The following is a 19,758-nucleotide window of genomic DNA, read 5'->3' as shown; positions in this document are numbered from 1 at the left end:
CTGCTATGTTCACTGTAAAAAGAGGGAACATTGGGAGGAAAGATAGTATTTAGAGGTATGATAGATATCAAACAAGAAACCAGCAGCACACAAAGTAGTAGTGCAAAAATAGTTGGAGGTTTATTGCATCATCCCAGTGTACAAAGAAGCAACGTTTCTGTGACCTCTCGTCGCCATTTTCAAGCTCCAAGCTTGAAAATGGCGACGACAGGTCGCAGAAACGTCGCTTCTTTGTACACTGGGATGATGCAATAAACCTCCAACTATTTTTGCACTACTACTTTTTGTGCTGCGGGTTTCTTGTTTGATATGAAGTTGTGAGCCATTCACCAAGGTCCACATCCAGCGTGCACCACCTTGTTTTTCCTTGTTCAAGCTGTGCTGCTTTTCTGGGACAGTTGTCACGCCCCCTCCCATAGACTTGCATTGAGGGGCGGAGTGTGACGTCACATGGGGGCGGAGTCGTGACGTCACGATCTTCCGTACCCGTGGTCGAGATGGACTCAGCCTGAGGACCTCCAGCGGTTCTGGAAGCCGCTAAAGGTGGGTGCCGCATGGTAGATCCCAGGGGTCCCCAATGGTGGGACTCCGGCCATCTGACATCTTATCCCCTATCCTTTGGATAGGGGATAAGATGTCTTTGGGCGGAGTACCCCTTTAATGCTGTGTAAATTATTGTACCTAAATAGTTGAATATCAAATCTGCAGTATAAGGTCTGCAGCAAACATTGTACATGTGAATGTACCCTGAAAAGGTATTTCTTTCTTTGACATTTATGAAATATCTACAGAATATTCCATAAATGTCTAAAAACAAAATCAGGTCCGCACATATCTCAAAGGCCCCTCAACCTGTTTCTGCCTGCTTGCAGCCAATGGAAATGGCCAAAAAGGCCAAACAGCCAAAATGGCATTAAGCCTGTGTCTTGTAACCAGTGTAGGTAATGGTGCATTATTGTTTACATAACTCCTATGAAAGTCAACTGGAGTGAAGAGAACTACATAAAACAGTCCATTCTCTGTCTTAGTGGGACCAGAGGGGGGGCCTGCAGCAATTATCCACAATTACATATCCTGTGGATAAGTATCCAAATGTCAAAATATCAATGTAAATAAAAACAACAATACACCAGTTTTAACAAAACACTGGAAAGTCTCATGTAGTTCATTTACATACCTAAACTATCTACCCCCAATAAATCATCTTTCACAAGGCACAACATTCAGTCTCCTGTTTTTAAAAGGTCACTTTATGGGTTTAGCATAAGAAGAAGTCACCATTACAGGCACAGCCTGCCATTCAAGAATACAAAGCTCAATGCACATGATACAAGGGGCCAATATATAAAGACAAGTCATGAAATGGATGGGCTTCACCTACAATCCAACCAATAATGTGGTCACTTTTAGGACACGGAAGAAAATTAGAGCTGGGGTATTGAGTATTATGGTAAATATTATCCTTTTTTTTTTTTTTTTTTTATAGGGGTGAGTGCTTTTTTTGTTTCTAAATGACCATTCATATTTCAATTGCAGAGGGAGTCAATATTGCACCTTTGACAAATATATAAATAATCAAATATTTTTGTGCTTAGAACAGTGTTTCTCAAGCAGGGTGCTTCTGGCTGTTGCAGAAAATGTCGTTTTGCCACAACCGGCTGTACCCTGCTTGGGAAAACACCAGCTTAGAACGTAGACAATAAAAAAGAAGTGAAGTTTATCTTAACTACAAAATGGCAATTCCTTCCCCTTACCCTGAGTCAATGTGACTATGTTACACACACTGGATACTTGGTGTCCAGTCAACTAGATGAAGGCCTAAAAATATAGTAACATAATGCCACTGGGTCATATTGATGTTCCATTGTTCATCTCAATGCTGCATTAGATATGGCTTTTCTTAAACTATTTCAGCCAATGATAAGATTATCCTCAGCCTTTAAAGAAGGTAGATTCTTAATGAAGACAACTCAGACCATGCTGAATATTATATTTACAGTATGACTGTAATAATACAGTAACGGAAGCCATTGCCTGGCTGTTCAAATAGTCCAGCTATCAATTTCCTTTAATATTGTTTTACTAGTGATTATGTTACTAGTGATAATGTTGTCCAGTTTACTGTAAATAAATATTATTAAAACAAGCAATCTCTGGGCCTCTACTTTATACCCTCCCGAAGGCTTGTATAGTGTGCACTTATTCACATTAAAATAAAACCAGTGGATTAGATGTATATACGGTATCTAGGTCAATGTAGCACTGTTCCCAATGTAAGGAACTTTTTAAAAGTAGGAGCCCATTGGTTTCAAAAACCAGAAAACCCCTTCAAGAGGCCACACAAGAATTCACCTAACAAAATGGCTGCCATAGTGTGATTAAGGTACACCAAACCTATAGAGGAAGAACAAATGGATTCCGCCATATATGTACACATGGCTCACTGTAACCCTGGCATGCTGAGAAGGGTATATACGACTGCACATTGGGTCATCCAAAGTTCTTTACATAAGGTCCTTAAAGAAAGTGATAACTCTTTAGAAAGTTAGGTGGTAACTAATGTGCCAGGTCATCACGTGCCGTCTCACTAGTTTGTTTCAACATTTTGCGGACCAACTTTTCCAATTCCTTTCTGGACTTCTGTTCTTCATCTAAACTTTGCTTCATCCGCTTATTCTCCTGTAAAGATAAATAAGCAATACATATCACTTTCTGGCAAATCATCATATAGTTACATAGTTCATAAGATTGAAAAAAAAAAAACAAGAGTCCATCAAGTTCAATCTATATCCCTGTATTTTAATTTACTACTTTTAAAAAATTATTACTTTTTTTAATAAGTATGTTTAAAATTGTCCACTTCTGATCCCCATAACACTTATTTTTCCATATATGCATCTGTTTGAGGGCTCATTTTTTTGTGCTGTGATCTGTAGTTTTTATCATTAACTTTTTTGGTTTTTATTGGGACTTTTTGATCGCTTTTTATTCATTTTTTCTGATAAACGAAGTGAGCAAAATGTTGTTATTTAAATTTAAAATATTTTATAAAAAAAATGGGAAAAGGGGGATGATTTAAAATTTTATTAGGGGAGGGGCTTCACATTTAGGATTTTTTAATTTTACATTTTTTAATCACAATTTTTAAGTCCCCATTGGAGATTATTACATGCAATTTTCCCAATGTCAAACACTGAACAATGCTATGACATAGCATAGCATTGATCAGTACTATTGATGTTCCACCTGTATAGGCTGCCGAACAGATGGTACAGAAGCAGGTAGGGACCCTTCTGCTGTCATGCCAGCTGATCAGGACCCTGTGAGCCCCCCGAACAGACTGAAAATACATTTTCCTGCTTTTAGATACCACAATCAAATTTGATTGTGGTGTCTAAAGGGTTACTACAGATTTACTACAGATATGGGAGCCATGTTGTCTCGGGAGTTCCACTTTTGACCCATCAGTCCACAGAACATTATTCAAAATATATTGGAAATTATAAAAGTTTTACTTATTAACCTATTATAGGGGTTGTCCAGCCCAATAACATGTATCATCTATAGATGGAGGATAGATGATGTATGAAATCTGGGGGGGGGGTTGTCCTACTGCTGAATTACTATCAATCACGAAAACAGGGTTTGAATGGAGTTAGAGTTATGTTAAACTTGTGTATACTACAACTTTACTAAGAATGACAGAGATGTACTTGAATACCTCTAAGTCCCAAAGTCCCATAGCTAGTAAATGGAACGGTAGTGGGCAGACGTGACCGCCACTTCATTCAGATGGGGGGGGGGGAGGCTAGGGACCCCTGTACCTGTAACTAATATAAGTCCCAATGGTTGGACCCCCAACAATCATTCATTTATCACCTATCTTGTGGTTGAGAGATATATGTTGTTTATGATTTGATATTACTTTTATATCAGTGGTTACCTGTTTGCTACTCTCCTATGAATCACAATTTGGCCTCGTATTTAGGCTAAAGAGGTTTTCAGCTTTTTGCATATTTTTTCACAAATAATATTGACTTTGTAGGACCTTGCTCTTGAAAATAGTTTTCAGCAATCTAACACTTCTGAAAAGTCTCCTTTATTTTGAGATGGAGGTTTAGAAAGTTCATTGCAACTTTTTCCCAGAATGATATATAATCAGTGTGATAAATGGTGTGTGGTGGTAGGAAGATAAGAAGAGTTTGGTCTGACTTACATTATGCTGTTCAGCTTGCCATGTTCAATAATCATTTTTGAGAAATGTGAAAATAAGTACTACATTTAAAGAGTGTGTGTGGGGGGGGGGGTCTACTGCAAGTACTCTTTTCAGCTAAATACATGTGTAGTGCGGGTGACACTGATGATAATAATACTTTCTTCCAATAATCTGCTATCTTCCATGTTCAGGCAGCAGGCTTGGTGCCCGGGCAGAGCATGCTGATGTCGCTGCTGCTTCCCCAAGCCTGCTTGCAGACAGGCCTAATGAAGCAGCAGCAGAAGCGGTGACGTTAGCATGCTCCTGGAGGTTCACCCATTTACGAAGCCTGCCACACAAACGAGGAAGATAATGGGCAAACTGGACTACAGATTGGGGATAGGCAAGTACTATTATTATCAGTGTCACCCGCACTACCAGCCAGGGCAGGATTAACGTAGGGGTGGATGGAGCGGCAGCTCCAGGCCCCTGCGTTAAAGGCCCGGTGGCCCGCACAAAGGGCCCGCTCAGACTGACCGCCGCAGCTCCCTACTCTCCGGCCCCGACCGCAGGGAGTGAAGTTTAAAAATAAAACCTTTCCTATGGGCCCCAGCGCTGCTTCCGACCAGCACCTCCTGGCCATTTAAGAGAGGGGGCTGATCATGTGCCAAAGACACTGCAGCTCCCTGCCCGCCCGACCCCTCCCCCGGCTGCTCACAGCAGAGCTGAAGAGACAGGAGAGAGACACACTGCCTCACAGATGTACAGCCTCTGCGGTCTGTATCTTCACTCCATGTGAGGAGCTCTGTCCAGTCTGACAGTCTCCGACCTGCAGAGGCGGCCATCAGTGCGGAAAAGAAGGTCAGAAGGTGACGAGCTCTGTAATTAAGTCCCAGTGGCCGGGCCTGGACTTATCCCCTATCCACAGCACAGTCATTGATATACAGCACTGTTTCCCAACCAGGGTCCCTCCAGCTGTTGCAAAACTACATCTACCAGCATGCCGTAGTTGTAGTTTTGCAACAGCTGGAGGCACCCTCGTTGGGAAACACTGATATACACTGACATAATACTGTTTGGCTATATACATTAATTGTGCTGTTCCCACTGCCCTGGCTGCTATATATATGCATGTATATAGTAGCCAGGGCAGTGGGTACAGCACAATTAATGTATGTAGCCCAGCAGTATTATGTCACTGTATAACAATGTCTGTGCTGTGTTCTCTGCCCTGCCTGGCACATATTACGTATATAATATATGTAGTATGGGCCAGTTCAGATGACACAGCACAGTCATTGGTATACAGTGACATAATAATGCGGGTCTATATACATCAGCTGCTCTGTGCCCTGGCTGCTATATATTATATATATATATATATATATATATATATATATATATATATATATATATATATATATACACATATAAACATAAGCTATATATATATATATATATATATATATATATATATATATATATATATATATAGTAACCAGAGCAGTGGGTACAGCACAGTCGATGTATATAGCCCCGCAGTATTATGTCCCTGTTTTCGCTGGCCTATACATGGGGACTAAAAAAGTGTAGAAAAAAAAGTAAATACATGCGATTTAACCCCTTCCCTAATAAAAGTTTGAATCACCCCCTTTTCTCATTTTTCAAATGAAATAATGTAAAAAAAAAACAAAAAAAAAACACTATAAACATGTGTGGTATCACCACGAGTGCAAATGTCTGAACTAATAAAATATAATGTTAATTGAGTTACACAGTGAAAGGCAAAAGCGTGAAAAAATATCAAAGTCCAGAAGTGCGTATTTTTGGTCGAAAAATAAAACACGGTCAAAAGGGGTCATAAAAAAAATGGTCCTGATAAAAACGTCAGATCACAGCACAAAAAAATTAGCCCTCATATCGCCCTGTATGCGGAAAAATAAAAGGGTTATAGGGGGTGAGAAGAGACACTTTAAAGCATTCTCATTTTTGTACAAGAATTTTTTTAAGTAATTAAACAGAAATAACCAATATAAAATGGGGGATCATTTTAATCGTATGGACCTACAGAATAAAGATTAAGAGTCTTTTTACCGAAAAGTGCACTGCATAGAAACGAACGCACCCCAAAAGTTGCTAAATGGTATATTTTTTTTTGCCCTCCTTGTATACTTGTATTATTGGTGATTAGGGTCTCGATGTACTGGACAGAATTGGCATCTCACAGACGATTGGATCACTATGTGACGTCTGCAGAAAATGATGCCGGGGCCTCATGTTCCAGTTACGCCTAAGGCCTCACAAACTCTAGAGCCGTGTCTGGTTAACAGTAAAAGAGGGCTGGCCCTGCGATCTCCCAGGCCGGCCCACAGGCTTACCTACGGCCCTGGTGGTGATGTGGCTGCGTAACCTGCTGACCTTCATGCCCCACATGACATCAATGTGGCGTATGAGACTCCTCCCCCCATTTGGCCAGCGCCCGTCAAGTTTAAAAAACTACTGTGTGTGCTGTAGCTGCCACCTGCCTGAGGTCCTGCTGCCGGCAAACATTACTCTCTGCCTCTGCCCCAGGAGTTTCCCCAAAAATATCACTAGTCCACCAGGCATGAACTGACTTGCCATTCAGGTGCACAGAAAAGCTAGGTGACAATGTCTCACCCAGCTTTTCCATGCTCCTGAATGGTATGTCTGCTTATAGTAGCTGAGCTATTATAAGAAGATATGCCACTCAGGAGTATGAAAAAGCTAGGTGAAACATTGTCACCTAGCTTTTCTGGCTTTGTGAATAGCATATCTGCTTATAACAGCTCAGCTATTATAGACATATTTGCCACTTATAACATATAGTCAAAGCTGTCTATAATAGCTGAACTATGATAAGCAAATATGCCATTCAGGAGCCCAGAAAAGTTAGATGACAATTTCTCACTTGGCTTTTTCATTCTTCTGAATGGTATGTCTGCTTATAATAGCTCAGCTGTTATAGACAGCTTTGACTATATGTTATAGGAAAATCTATCCATAATAGCTGAGCTATGATAAGCATATATGCCATTCAGGAGCATGGAAAAGCTAAGTGTTAAGAGCTTTTCCTTGTTTCTGAATGGCATATCTTCTTATAGCTGTACTACTTTATGTGGTGCTGGGTAATTGCTGCACCTAAAAGGTTTCCCTACCAATTCTGCAGAAATGATATGTCTGGAAGGAATCGTCACAGCCGTTCGAGCTAGATGGAAAATAAAATACAAGAGGACGACGCTGATGAGAGAAGATATTGCCTGTGAGTCCCACTAAGAAATGACATTACCATTTGGGCACTATAGATAGGCGGGGTTCACACTTGTGAAAATTATGCATATGAAATTGCTAGCATAGCCATAAAAGATGTTGGTGTGTGGATACTTTGCATATCCTTATAGATGTTGTTTGATCCTTTATTTCTCTAAAAAAAAACAACATTTTTTAGGGATGCATTGAGTGTGAAAGAGGTGGGGTGTGGCTAGGGTGCCCTAAGGCAACACTTCTCCGCGCCTCCTTTGACACATGCATCCCCTATGCACCGTGAATGGGGATTGTGATGTATGATCAGTCTGACATCCTGTGCATGCACCATGAATAGGGATTGTGGTTCACAAGTGGCAACACGTCACTGGCAAGCAAAGCCCTGCGTGTTAACCAAAGAAGCAGCGGATGTGACGTCACATTGGATAGGTGTTACAGTCTGGGGGGTATAGCAGACCCTCTACCACACCTCACACTTTTTTTTTTTTTTAGCTAAAGAACAGATTCTATAAAGATATGCAAGGTTTCCATACACTAACATATAATTTATTGTGCATGAAACATGTGACAAAATTGCTTTGTGTTGTGTTTTCATTTTATATACTTTGATATAAAAGGCCCATCACAATCTTCAGCGCCAGGCCCATGATGCTCTTAATCCAGCCCTGCTACCAGCCTGTACCAACAGGTTAGTGCGGGTGACACTGATGACAGATTCACTTGAAACAGCACACCATTCACCCAACTGAGGCCAAATCATTGAGTCTTATTGTCACAAATACAGTGATAGGATAGGTTTAGTGATAGTAATACAATATACTATAGGTCAATGTACAGGTTACATAAATAGATGAATTAGCTCATTCATACCTGTTTTAATTCTTTGACTTCATCTCGTAACGCATAAACTGTGTCTACAAGACTCCTGCAAGGCAAAAACTGCAAATTAGAATGATATCAAGAATAATCTATTTTTATTCTAATAGCACATTCACGGCAGCTATACAGCTGGTACCATGAAAAGCCTGGATGATAGTTCTAACTACAGAAGAAAAAAAGCTTTCATGCAGTAATAATCAATACCGAGTCAGAAAAGCCAAGATGCTTAAATGTAGTACTTCAATTGTCTTCTAGCTCTTGATAAATAACACATTTCTGAAATGAACAACTTTTTACAACTTGCTTGTTCAGCCAAACAATGCATCAAACAAATATCGATTATCGATACAACACTTAAAGAGAATGGGATCCATTAACCAGGAAAAGCTGCTGATTCAAAATTAAAAAAAAGCCCTCCACAGTATGAAAGGGGGCAGACAAGCTCAGCATAAATTGTGTATGTGTAACAATGAGCCTAAAAATATATACAGTATGATGAAGGCTAAAATACCTGCACACTGCACAGAGCTAATATAGCAATATAACAATGTTAAAGAGAAATTACTATTTCTCTATTACTATTTCTAATTACTACTCTACTTGCTTAAGCAAATTTTTCACATGCCTCTTTGAAAATGAAAGAAGCGATCTGATTGGTTGCTATGGGTAACTCAGCAACTTTTCCTCTGGACAGGTTTTGATAAATAGCCCCCATAATCTGCAGCAAATTTTACTACCATCGACTTCAATGGGTCTTCGGAAAGTCTGTAAATATGCCACTTTTGCAGATTTTATGTCCACCCATTAAGGTCAATGGAAGAAAAATCTGCTATGTCAGTGTGAACGTACCCTTATAGCTTTGTTCTCTGCCGATCCTCTCCTATTCTTACTGAAAATGTTTGAATAAATTGCCAACTGGGTGTTAGAGGTGTGTCCCTACAAGGTCTGAGACTAACCAATCAAAGCTTACAGTAATAGACAATGTAGGGACATACCCTAAACGGGTAGCACCCTAGTAAGAATAACATTGGCCCAACACTATAGGATTGGCACAACACTATAGCTTGGAAAAAAAGATGCTCCAGAATTGTTATTTCTTAAGAAATACAAGTATTGACTAAAACCGACAGATCAGGAGAGGCCATAGGTCCTCATTAGAGATGAGCGAACTTTTCAAAAATTCGATTTGGCCGATTCGCCGAATTTTCCGATAAAATTAGTTTTGATCCGAATTTTTTCGCGGCGAATTTATATTAAAAAAGGCTATTTCTAGCCTACATACAGCCTCTATAGGGGTATAGAACACTTTGCTGTGTTCTCAAACGCATATGGAGTGTGCTGGGGTAGTGAAATAATACTGTTATTCAGAATAACATACAGATTACCAGCATCGCTTTTAGAATCACTGCCGCACAGCAGCACAATTACAGAGCCTGGTGGTGGCATCAGTGTCAGGAGACCATATAGTGACTGAATGACACAACATGGAGGTGTTGGCAGCAGGAGGAGACCATATAGTGGCTGAATGGCACAGCGTGGAGGTGTTGGCAGCATGAGGACACCATTTAGTGGCTGAATGGCACAGCTTGGATGAGGCTGAAGCATGAGGAGACCATATAGTGGCTGAATGACACAGCGTGGAGGTGTTGGCAGCATGAGAACACCATATAGTGTCTGAATGGCACAGTGTGGAGGTGTTGGCAGCATGAGGACACCATATAGTGGATGAATGACACAGCCCGGAGTAGCCAGCAGCATGAGTAGGCACTAGGCCTTCACAATCCCTAAGATTAAAAGATGAATTAAGAAATTTAAACCGAAGATTTTGGATAGAGGGTACTACCTATGAGAAAATTTGAAATTCCCAGACCCAGGCCCAACAGCGGCATCAGTAACCCATATATTGCCTGAATGACACAGCCTGGAGTTGGCTGATGCACGAGTACACACCAGGACTTCACAATCCCCCCCCCAAAAACACAACAATTTTAGAAATTTTTTAAACAGGGCTTCACAATCCCCCCCAAAAACACCACAATTTTTGAAATTTTTGAAAAAGATTTTGGATAGCGGGTGCTACCTATGAGAAAATTTGAAACTCCCAGACCCAGGCCCCACAACGGCATCAGTAAGCCATATATTGTCTGAATGACACAGCCTGGAGTTGGCTGATGCACGAATACACACCAGGGCTTCACACTCCCCCCCCAAAAAACACCACAATTTTAGAAATTTTTGAAAAAGATTTTGGATAGCGGGTGCTACCTATGAGAAAATTTGAAATTCCCAGACCCAGGCCCAACAGCAACATCAGTAACCCATATATTGCCTGAATGGCACAGCTTGGAGTTGGCTGATGCACGAGTACACACCAGGGCTTCACAATCCCCCCAAAAAAACACATAGTATCCAGTGGATACGATTGTTTGGACTTTGACGGTATGGAGCACCTTGACAGCTTAACAGGTACTAAATTATACAATACTTGGATGCACCTATGCGCTATGCACTGATGAGGGCAGTAATATGCATAACTATACGCAGAAAAACTCTGTATTTTTGTAAAACACCAGCCGGTGGATTCTATTGTTTGGACTTTGACGGTTTGGAGCACCTTGACAGCTTAACAGATACTAAATGGTACAATACTTGCATGTACCTATGTGCTATGCACTGATGAGGGCAGTAATATGCATAACTATACGCAGAAAAAAAGATATATATTTTTTTTTTTAAACAGCCGGTGAATACTATTGTTTTGACTTGCACAGTATATAGCCCCCTTGACAGATTAACAGGTACAAAATGGTACAAATGCACTACAGTCCATTGAACAATCACCTATTTCTGAACAGCAGCAGGACCCAACAGTGCAGCACCACAAAAAAAAAAAAAATCCAGGGATTAAACCCTAAATTGCACTCTGTCACACAATTCTGAGCAGCAGAAGATTTGTGGAACAAATAAAAATAAACTCAATTGGGCTGAAAAATGAGGAGATAAGATGCTTCAGAAAGTTCAGGCAGCTTGGAGATCTGTATGAGGCAGCTGACAGCTATCTGCCCCTCTCTGCTGCAATGCTCAATAACGTGAATAGGAGGTTTAGCTATCAATGATCCTTCTCAGTGTAACAGCACAGCACTCTGCACTCCTGTCTTTCCGTTATGCTGATGTGACTAGCAGTTGCAGTGTAACGCTGTGGTATGAGCTATTCACACACACGCAGTCCCGTCCTCTCCATCTGAGTGCATAGATTAAATGAAGAGAGGCAAGATGGCCGCCAATTATATAGGGGCTGTGACATCACAGGGGTCAGTGAACACTGATAGGCTGCATCTCACATGTGGTTCTGGGTCAGCCCGCCTACCTTCATTCCCGCCGCAGTTTCCCGCCCTCCCATAATCCCCTGCCCCATGTACTCACATGTGGATCCGCCATCTTAGGTCTCCAATAGCCTGGAACGCTGTAAAATGGAGTTTAATGAAGCCATTCGCGCGATCGAACCGCGGCGATATTCGCATTCATTGCGCATCGAATTTTTCATGAAATTTGTAATGAATTCGGGTTCGTCAACTTCGATTTGCTCATCTCTAGTCCTCATCAATGGGAATCTGTCATAAGCTTTAACCCCCTCCAAACCACTACTAATCCCTTATAGTGCATTGAATAGATTTGTGAACATGTGCTAGATGACATTTGACCTTTACTTTTGTAAAAAATCAGCTTAGAAGATGACAGGTAGCTTCTCTTGATACAGATTTCACAAGACAGAGCTGCTATATATAAATATATGCAGAAGAAAGATTAACCCCTTCCCGACCTATGACATACCTGTACGTCATCAGTGGCAAGGTGTTCCCGACCCATGACATACAGGTACGTCATGAACATTACTGCCGCTACTCGCGGCATCCCGCAGCGCCCGGAAAGATGGTGGCTATCACTGATAGCCAGCCATCTTACCGTGCAACCACGGGGGGTTTCATCCCCCACCCCCCCCAGCAGCGTTTCCCTATGAAAATACTTAGCAGCGCGGTGTGTGAGTCCCGATCACGGGGATCGGGACACACACCGCTCTGCTAAGTGTCCCTGACCCGTCCCCCGGCGTCACTTACCCGTCCGAGCGGTGTCCCGAGCGGTCCCGGCGTCCTCCATGCGGTCCCAGCGGCGCTGCGTCCCGGAGGTGAGTTTCCGGCAGCAGTGCGGCATCTTCATTGGCAGCAGTGAGATCGCCGTAAAGCGATCTCACTGCTGCCTCTGGGAGTTTCAATACTGCAACTCCCAGCATGCCCAGACAGCCTTTGGCTTTCTGGGCATGCTGGGAGTTGTAGTTTTGCAACATCTGGAGGTCCACAGTTTGGAGACCACTGTATAATGGTCTCCAATCTGTGCTCTTCCAGATGTTGCAAAACTACAACTCCCAGCATGCTCAGTCTGTCCAGGCATGCTGGGAGTTGTAGTTCTCTAACATCTGGAAGAGCACAGATTGGAGACCATTATACAGTGGTCTCCAAACTGTGGACCTCCAGATGTTGCAAAACTACAACTCCCAGCATGCCCAGACTGCCCAAGCATGCTGGAAGTTGTAGTTCGGCAACATCTGATCCTTCAGATATTGCCGAACTACAACTTCCAGCATGCCTGGGCAGTCTGGGCATGCTGGGAGTTGTAGTTTTGCAACAACTGGAGGCACACTAGTTGGGAAACATTGTCCGTTTCCTAACTCAGTGCCTCCAGCTGTTGCAATTGTTGCAAAACTATAACTCCCAGCATGCACTGACAGACCATGCATGCTGTGAGTTGTAGTTTTGCAACAGCTGGAGGCACACTGGTTTGGAAACACTAAGTTTGGTTGCAAAACACTTGAAAGTTTATTACTTAACTTAGTGCTTCCAAACCAGTGTGCCTCCAGCTGTTGCAAAACTACAACTCCCAGCATGCACGGACCGCCAAAGGGCATGCTCGGAGTTTGCAACAGCTGGATGTTTGCCCCCTCCCCCCAATGTGAATGTACAGGGTACACTCACATGGGCGGAGGTTTACAGTGAGTGCTGCAAGTTTGAGATGGCGCAAATTTTGCGCTGCAGCTCAAACTCCCAGCGGCAAACTTGCTGTGAACCTCTGCCCATGTGACTGTACCCTAAAAACACTACACTACACTAACACTAACCTAAAATAAAAAGTAAAAAACACTACATATACACATACCCATACACAGTCCCCCTCCCCCCAAAAAAATGAAAAACGTCTGGTACGCTACTGTTTCCAAAACGGAGCCTCCAGCTGTTGCAAAATAATAACTCCCAGTATTGCCGGACAGCCATTGACTGTCCAGGCATGCTGGGAGTTTTGCAACAGCTGGAGGCACCCTGTTTGGGAATCACTGGCGTAGAATACCCCTATGTCCACCCCTATGCAAATCCCTAATTCAGGCCTCAAATGCGCATGGCGCTCTCTCACTTTGGAGCCCTGTCGTATTTCAGGGCAACAGTTTTGGGACACATATGGGGTATCGCCGTACTCGGGAGAAATTGCCTTACAAATTTTGGAGGGCTTTTTCTTCTTTAACCCCTTATGAAAAGGTGAAATTGGGGTCTACACCAGCATGTTAGTGTAAAAAAATAAATTTTTTACACTGACATGCTGGTGTTGCCCTATACTTTTCATTTTCACAAGAGGTAAAAGGGAAAAAAGACCCTCTAAATTTGTAATGCAATTTCTCCCGAGTACGGAGATACCCCATATGTGGGTGCAAAGTGCTCTGAGGGCGCACAACAAGGCCCAGAAGGGAGAGTGCACCATGTACATTTGAGGCGATTTGCACAGGGGTGGCTGATTGTTACAGCAGTTCTGACAAACGCAAAACAATAAATATCCATATGTGACCCCATTTTGGAAACTACACCCCTCACGGAATGTAATAAGGGGTGCAGTGAGCATTTACACCCCACTGGTGTATGACAGATTTTTGGACCAGTGGTCTGTGAAAATGAAAAATAAAATTTTTGATTTGCACAATCCACCGTTTCAAATATCTGTCAAACGCCAGTGGGGTGTAAATGCTCACTGCACCCCTTATTAAATTCCATGAGGGGTATAGTTTCCAAAATGGGGTCACATGTGGGGGGGGGTCCACTGTTCTGGCACCATAGAGGCTTCCTAAATGGGACATGCCCCCCAAAAACCCTTTCAGAAAAACTCACTCTCCAAAATCCCATTGTCGCTCCTTCCCTTCTGAGCCCTCTACTGCGCCCGCCGAACATTTTACATACGCATATGAGGTATTTCCTTACTCGAGAGAAATTGGGTTACAAATTTTAGGGTGATTTCTCTCCTTTTACCCCTTGTAAAAATTCAAAAATTGGGTCTACAAGAAAATGCGAGTGTAAAAAATGAAGATTTAGAATTTTCTCCTTCACTTTGCTGCTATTCCTGTGAAACACCTAAAGGGTTAAAACACTTACTGAATGTCATTTTGAATACTTTGGGGGGTGCAGTTTTTATAATGCGGTCATTTATGGGGTATTTCTAATATGAAGACCCTTAAAATCCACTTCCAACCTGAACTGGTTCCTGAAAAATTACGATTTTGAAAATCTTGAGAAAAATTGGAAAATTGCTGCGGAACTTTGAAGCCCTCTGGTGTCCTCCAAAAGTAAAAACTTGTCAATTTTTTTTATGCAAACACAAAGTAGACATATTGTATATGTGAATCAATATGTAATTTATTTGGAATATCCATTTTCCTTTCAAGAAGAGACTTTCAAAGTTAGAAAAATGCTAAATTTTCAAAATTTTCATGAAATTTTTAGATTTTTTACCAAGAAAGGATGCAAATATCAGTGCAATTTTACCAATAACATAAAGTAGAATATGTCACGAAAAAACAATCTCGGAATCAGAATGATAAGTAAAAGCATTCCAGAGTTATTAATGTTTAAAGTGACAGTGGTCAGATTTTCAAAAAATGCCCAGGTCCTGAAGGTGAAAATGGGCTGGGTCATGAAGGGGTTAAGCAAAATTTGTAGTAAAGACCCATAGAATTTTTTTTTTCTTTCAATTTTACGTACAATGGAATAATAAAAATAATTTCAAAGGAGCCCATAGCCATAGGGAACCTGCCCTGTTGAACATTGTATCTGATCTTCAGGCAGCATTATAGAAAAGCACCGGTGTATAGAAAAATATTCACCAGAGGATAGCTTCTAATGGAGACCAAAATCAAAAAACACGGAGCGCTCCCTGTGTGGAAACAATGATGGAATCGCAGTGATAGAGATCTTGTAGGAAACTCGCTCACCTGGTGAAGCACAACGCTCAGAAAAGTGTATAGAATCTGATAGACTGCAGCAGCTTCCCATGCCGGACAACGGACATGAAGACAATGGGGACGAGATGAGGCAGGAGAAGTGGAAGCTGGAACTGTGCTGTCAAGGAAGGAGGTAAGATGGATTCAGGATTACAGTATCAAATACTTTTATTCTTGTAACATGTGCATGCAACGCGTTTCAAACCAATCCGGATTGGTTTTGAAATGCGTTGCGTGCACATGTTACAAGAATAAAAGTATACAAGAATAAAAGTATTTGATACTACAATCCTGAATCTATCTTACCTCCTTCCTTGACAGCACGGTTCCAGCTTCCACTTATCCTGACTCATCTCATCCCCATAGAAAAATATTCAGGACAACTTGGATTTTATTCATTTTCATCTCCGATCATTCTATGCCTAGGAGTCTGGTGGGCAGTCGTACTCTGTGATTGAGTCACATCTCAGTATACAGAGACAGCTGTCAATCACTGATAAGACTGCCCACTTGGCTACTTACTAGAAAGAAAGAACAATCAAACAACAAAGTTTTATTCTTAAGGAAGTCATTAGGAATTACATCTATAAACAACATGTCGGCCTAAATTACTGCAGCCTTTAAAGGGGTACTCCTGTGGAAAACTTTTTTTTTTAAATCAACTGGTGCCAGAAAGTTAAACAGATTTGTATATCACTTCCAAAATCTTAATCCCTCCAGTACTTTTTAGGGGCTGTATACTAAAGAGAAATCCAAAAAAAGAAATGCATTTCCTCTGATGTCATGACCATAGTGCTCTCTGCTGACCTCTGCTGTTCATTTTATGAACTGTCCAGAGCAGGAGAAAATCCCCATAGCAAACATATGCTGCTCTGGACAGTTCCTAAAATGGACAGAAGAGGTCAGCAGAGAGCACTGTGGTCATGACATTAGAGGAAATGCATTTCTTTTTTGGATTTCTCTTTAGTATACAGCCCCTAAAAAGTACTGGAAGGATTAAGATTTTTTAATAGAAGTGATTTACAAATCTGTTTAACTTTCTGGCACAAGTTGATTTAAAAAAAAGTTTTCCACGGGAGTACCCCTTTAACTTATGGTAGAACAAACTGTTAATAAGAACAGAAAAAAGCGCAAGACTTTACATGCTTTCTTCACTCTTCTTTTGGTTTTTACTACCAAACTGACTTTTTTTCACGCAAAAATACATTTAGCTGGGGAATCTATATAACATTCGGTCTCTGCAGGGATGCACCATGTTTGCATAGCCAAGTTTTTCCCAAAGATATTCTACCATGTTATTCGGTGTTTGCAACAGTTTCTAGACTAGATTGTTTCCACACTCAGATACATACAAAATAATGAAATGTGTTCTATACATTATGAATTGTCATATATATATATATATATATATATATATATATATATATATATATATATATATACACTGCTCAAAAAAATAAAGGGAACACTTAAACAACACAATGTAACTCCAAGTCAATGACACTTCTGAGAAATCACACTGTCCACTCAGGAAGAACACTGACTGACAATCAATTTCACATGCTGCTGTGCAAATGGAACAGACAACAGGTGGAAATTATAGGCAATTAGCAAGACATCCCCAATAAAGGAGTGGTTCTGAAGGTGGCGACCACAGACTACTACTCAGTTCCTATGCTTCCTGGCTGATGTTTTGGTCACTTTTGAATGCTTTCACTCTAGTGGTAGCATGAGACGGAGTCTACAACCCACACGTGTGGCTCAGGTAGTGCAGCTCATCCAGGATGGCACATCGATGTGAGCTGTAGCAAGAAGGTTTGCTGTGTCTGTCAGTGTAGTGTCCAGGGCATGGAGGCGCTAACAGGAGACAGGCCAGTACATCAGGAGACGTGGAGGAGGCCCTCCTACCTCTGTCTTTGTGCAAATAGGAGCAGGAGGAGCACTGCCAGAGCTCTGCAAAATTACCTCCAGTAGGCCACAAATGTGCATGTGTCCACTCAAACACAAAGTCAGAAACAGACTCCATGAGGGTGGTATGAGGGCCCAACATAGACAGGTGAGGGTTGTGCTTACAGCCCAACACCGTGCAGGACCTTTGGCATTTGCCAGAGAACACCAAGATTGGCAAATTCACCACTGGCGCCCTGTGCTCTTCACAGATGAAAGCAGGTTCACACTGAGCACATGTGACAGACGTGACAGACTCTGGAGTCGCTGTGGAGAACGTTCTGCTGCCTGCAACATCCTCCAGCATGACCGGTTTGGCGGTGGTCCAGTAATGGTGTGGGGTGGCATTTCTTTGGGGGGGCCGCACAACCCTCCATGTGCTTGCCAGAGGTAGCCTGACTGCCATTAGGTACCGAGATGAGATCCTCAGACCCCTTGTGAGACCATATGCTGGTGCGGTTGGCCCTGGGTTCCTCATAATGCAAGACAATGCTAGACCTCATGTGGCTGGAGTGTGTCAGCAGTTCCTGCAAGAGGAAGGCATAGATGCTATGGACTGGCCCGCCCGTTCCCCAGACCTGAATCCGATTGAGCCCATCTGGGCCATCATGCCTCGCTCCATCCACGTTGCACCACAGACTGTCCAGGAGTTGGTGGATGCTTTAGTCCAGGTCTGGGAGGACATCCCTCAGGAGACCATCCACCACCTCATCAGGAGCATGCCCAGGCATTGTAGGGAGGTCATACGGACACGTGGAGGCCACACACACTACTGAGCCTCATTTTGACTTGTTTTAAGGACATTACATAAAGTTGGATAAGCCTGTAGTGTGGTTTTCCACTTTCATTTTGAGTGTGACTCCATATCCAGACCTCCATGGGTTGATAATTTTGATTTCCATTGATAATTTTTGTGAGATTTTGTTGTCAACACATTCAACTATGTAAAGACGAAAGTATTTCATACAATTAGTTCATTTAGATCTAGGATGTGTTATCTTAGTGTTCCCTTTATTAATTTTTTTTGAGCAGTGTTGAAGACATTTGATTACCTTGTATGTATCTGAGTGTGGATTCATTATTTTTACACCAACATACACTCCTATATATGTGTACTTTATATCAGTTTATATCATGCAGAGACTCTAGGGCAGGGGTACTCAACTATTCTTAACCCCTTAAGGACCCAGCCATTTTACACCTCAGGACCCGGCCATTTTTTGCACATCTGACCACTGTCACTTTAAACATTAATAACTCTGGAATGCTTTTAGTTATCATTCTGATTCCGAGATTGTTTTTTCGCGACATATTCTACTTTAACATAGTGGTAAAATTTTGTGGTATCTTGCATCCTTTCTTGGTGAAAAATCCCCAAATTTTATGAAAAATTTGAAAATTTTGCATTTTTCTAACTTTGAAGCTCTCTGCTTGTAAGGAAAATGGATATTCCAAATAAAAAAAAGATTTGATTCACATATACAATATGTCTACTTTATGTTTGCATCATAAAATTGACGTGTTTTTACTTTTGGAAGACACCAGAGGGCTTCAAAGTTCAGCAGCAATTTTCCAATTTTTCACAAAATTTCCAAACTCACAATTTTTCATGGACCAGTTCAGGTTTGAAGTGGATTTGAAGGGTCTTCATATTAGAAATACCCCACGAATGACCCAATTATAAAAACTGCACCCCACAAAGTATTCAAAATGACATTCAGTCCGCGTTTTAACCCTTTAGGTGTTTCACAGGAATAACAGCAAAGTGAAGGAGAAAATTCACAATCTCCATTTTTTACACTCGCATGTTCTTGTAGACCCAATTTTTGAATTTTTACAAGGGGAAAAAGGAGAAAATGTATACTTATATTTGTAGCCCAATTTCTCTCGAGTAAGCACATACCTCATATGTCTATGTAAAGTGTTCGGCGGGCGCAGTAGAGGGCTCAGAAGTGAAGGAGCGACAAGGGGATTTTGGAGAGTACGTTTTTTTTAAATGTTTTTTGGGGGGCATGTTGCATTTAGGAAGCCCCTATGGTGCCAGAACAGCAAAAATCTCCCACATGGCATACCATTTTGGAAACTAGACCTGAGGTGTTGACCTGAGGTGTACTATGGGTGAACTACAATGCTCAGAAGAGAACTA

The 19,758-nt window shown here is 41.6% G+C and overlaps 1 protein-coding gene across 3 annotated transcripts in view; it reads right to left on the bottom strand.

Moving 5' to 3' along the window:
- Positions 1 to 299: 299 nt before the first annotated feature.
- ARHGEF6 (Rac/Cdc42 guanine nucleotide exchange factor 6) overlaps positions 300 to 19,758 on the bottom strand; it is a 213,081-nt gene continuing 193,622 nt past the window's right edge. For all 3 annotated transcript variants that reach the window (XM_056540316.1, XM_056540318.1, XM_056540319.1), the window contains 2 exons: positions 8,348 to 8,402; positions 300 to 2,679 (listed from right to left, as the gene is read on the bottom strand). In XM_056540316.1, coding sequence (XP_056396291.1) covers positions 2,557 to 2,679; positions 8,348 to 8,402 — 178 coding nt within the window. In that variant the 3' untranslated portion in view covers positions 300 to 2,556. The remainder of the gene's footprint in view (positions 2,680 to 8,347; positions 8,403 to 19,758) is intronic.

The sequence above is a fragment of the Hyla sarda genome, chromosome 9 (genome assembly GCF_029499605.1).
Source record: "Hyla sarda isolate aHylSar1 chromosome 9, aHylSar1.hap1, whole genome shotgun sequence".
In the NCBI taxonomy this organism is placed as follows: Eukaryota; Metazoa; Chordata; class Amphibia; order Anura; family Hylidae; genus Hyla; species Hyla sarda.
This window is presented reverse-complemented; position numbering and strand designations above follow the sequence as displayed.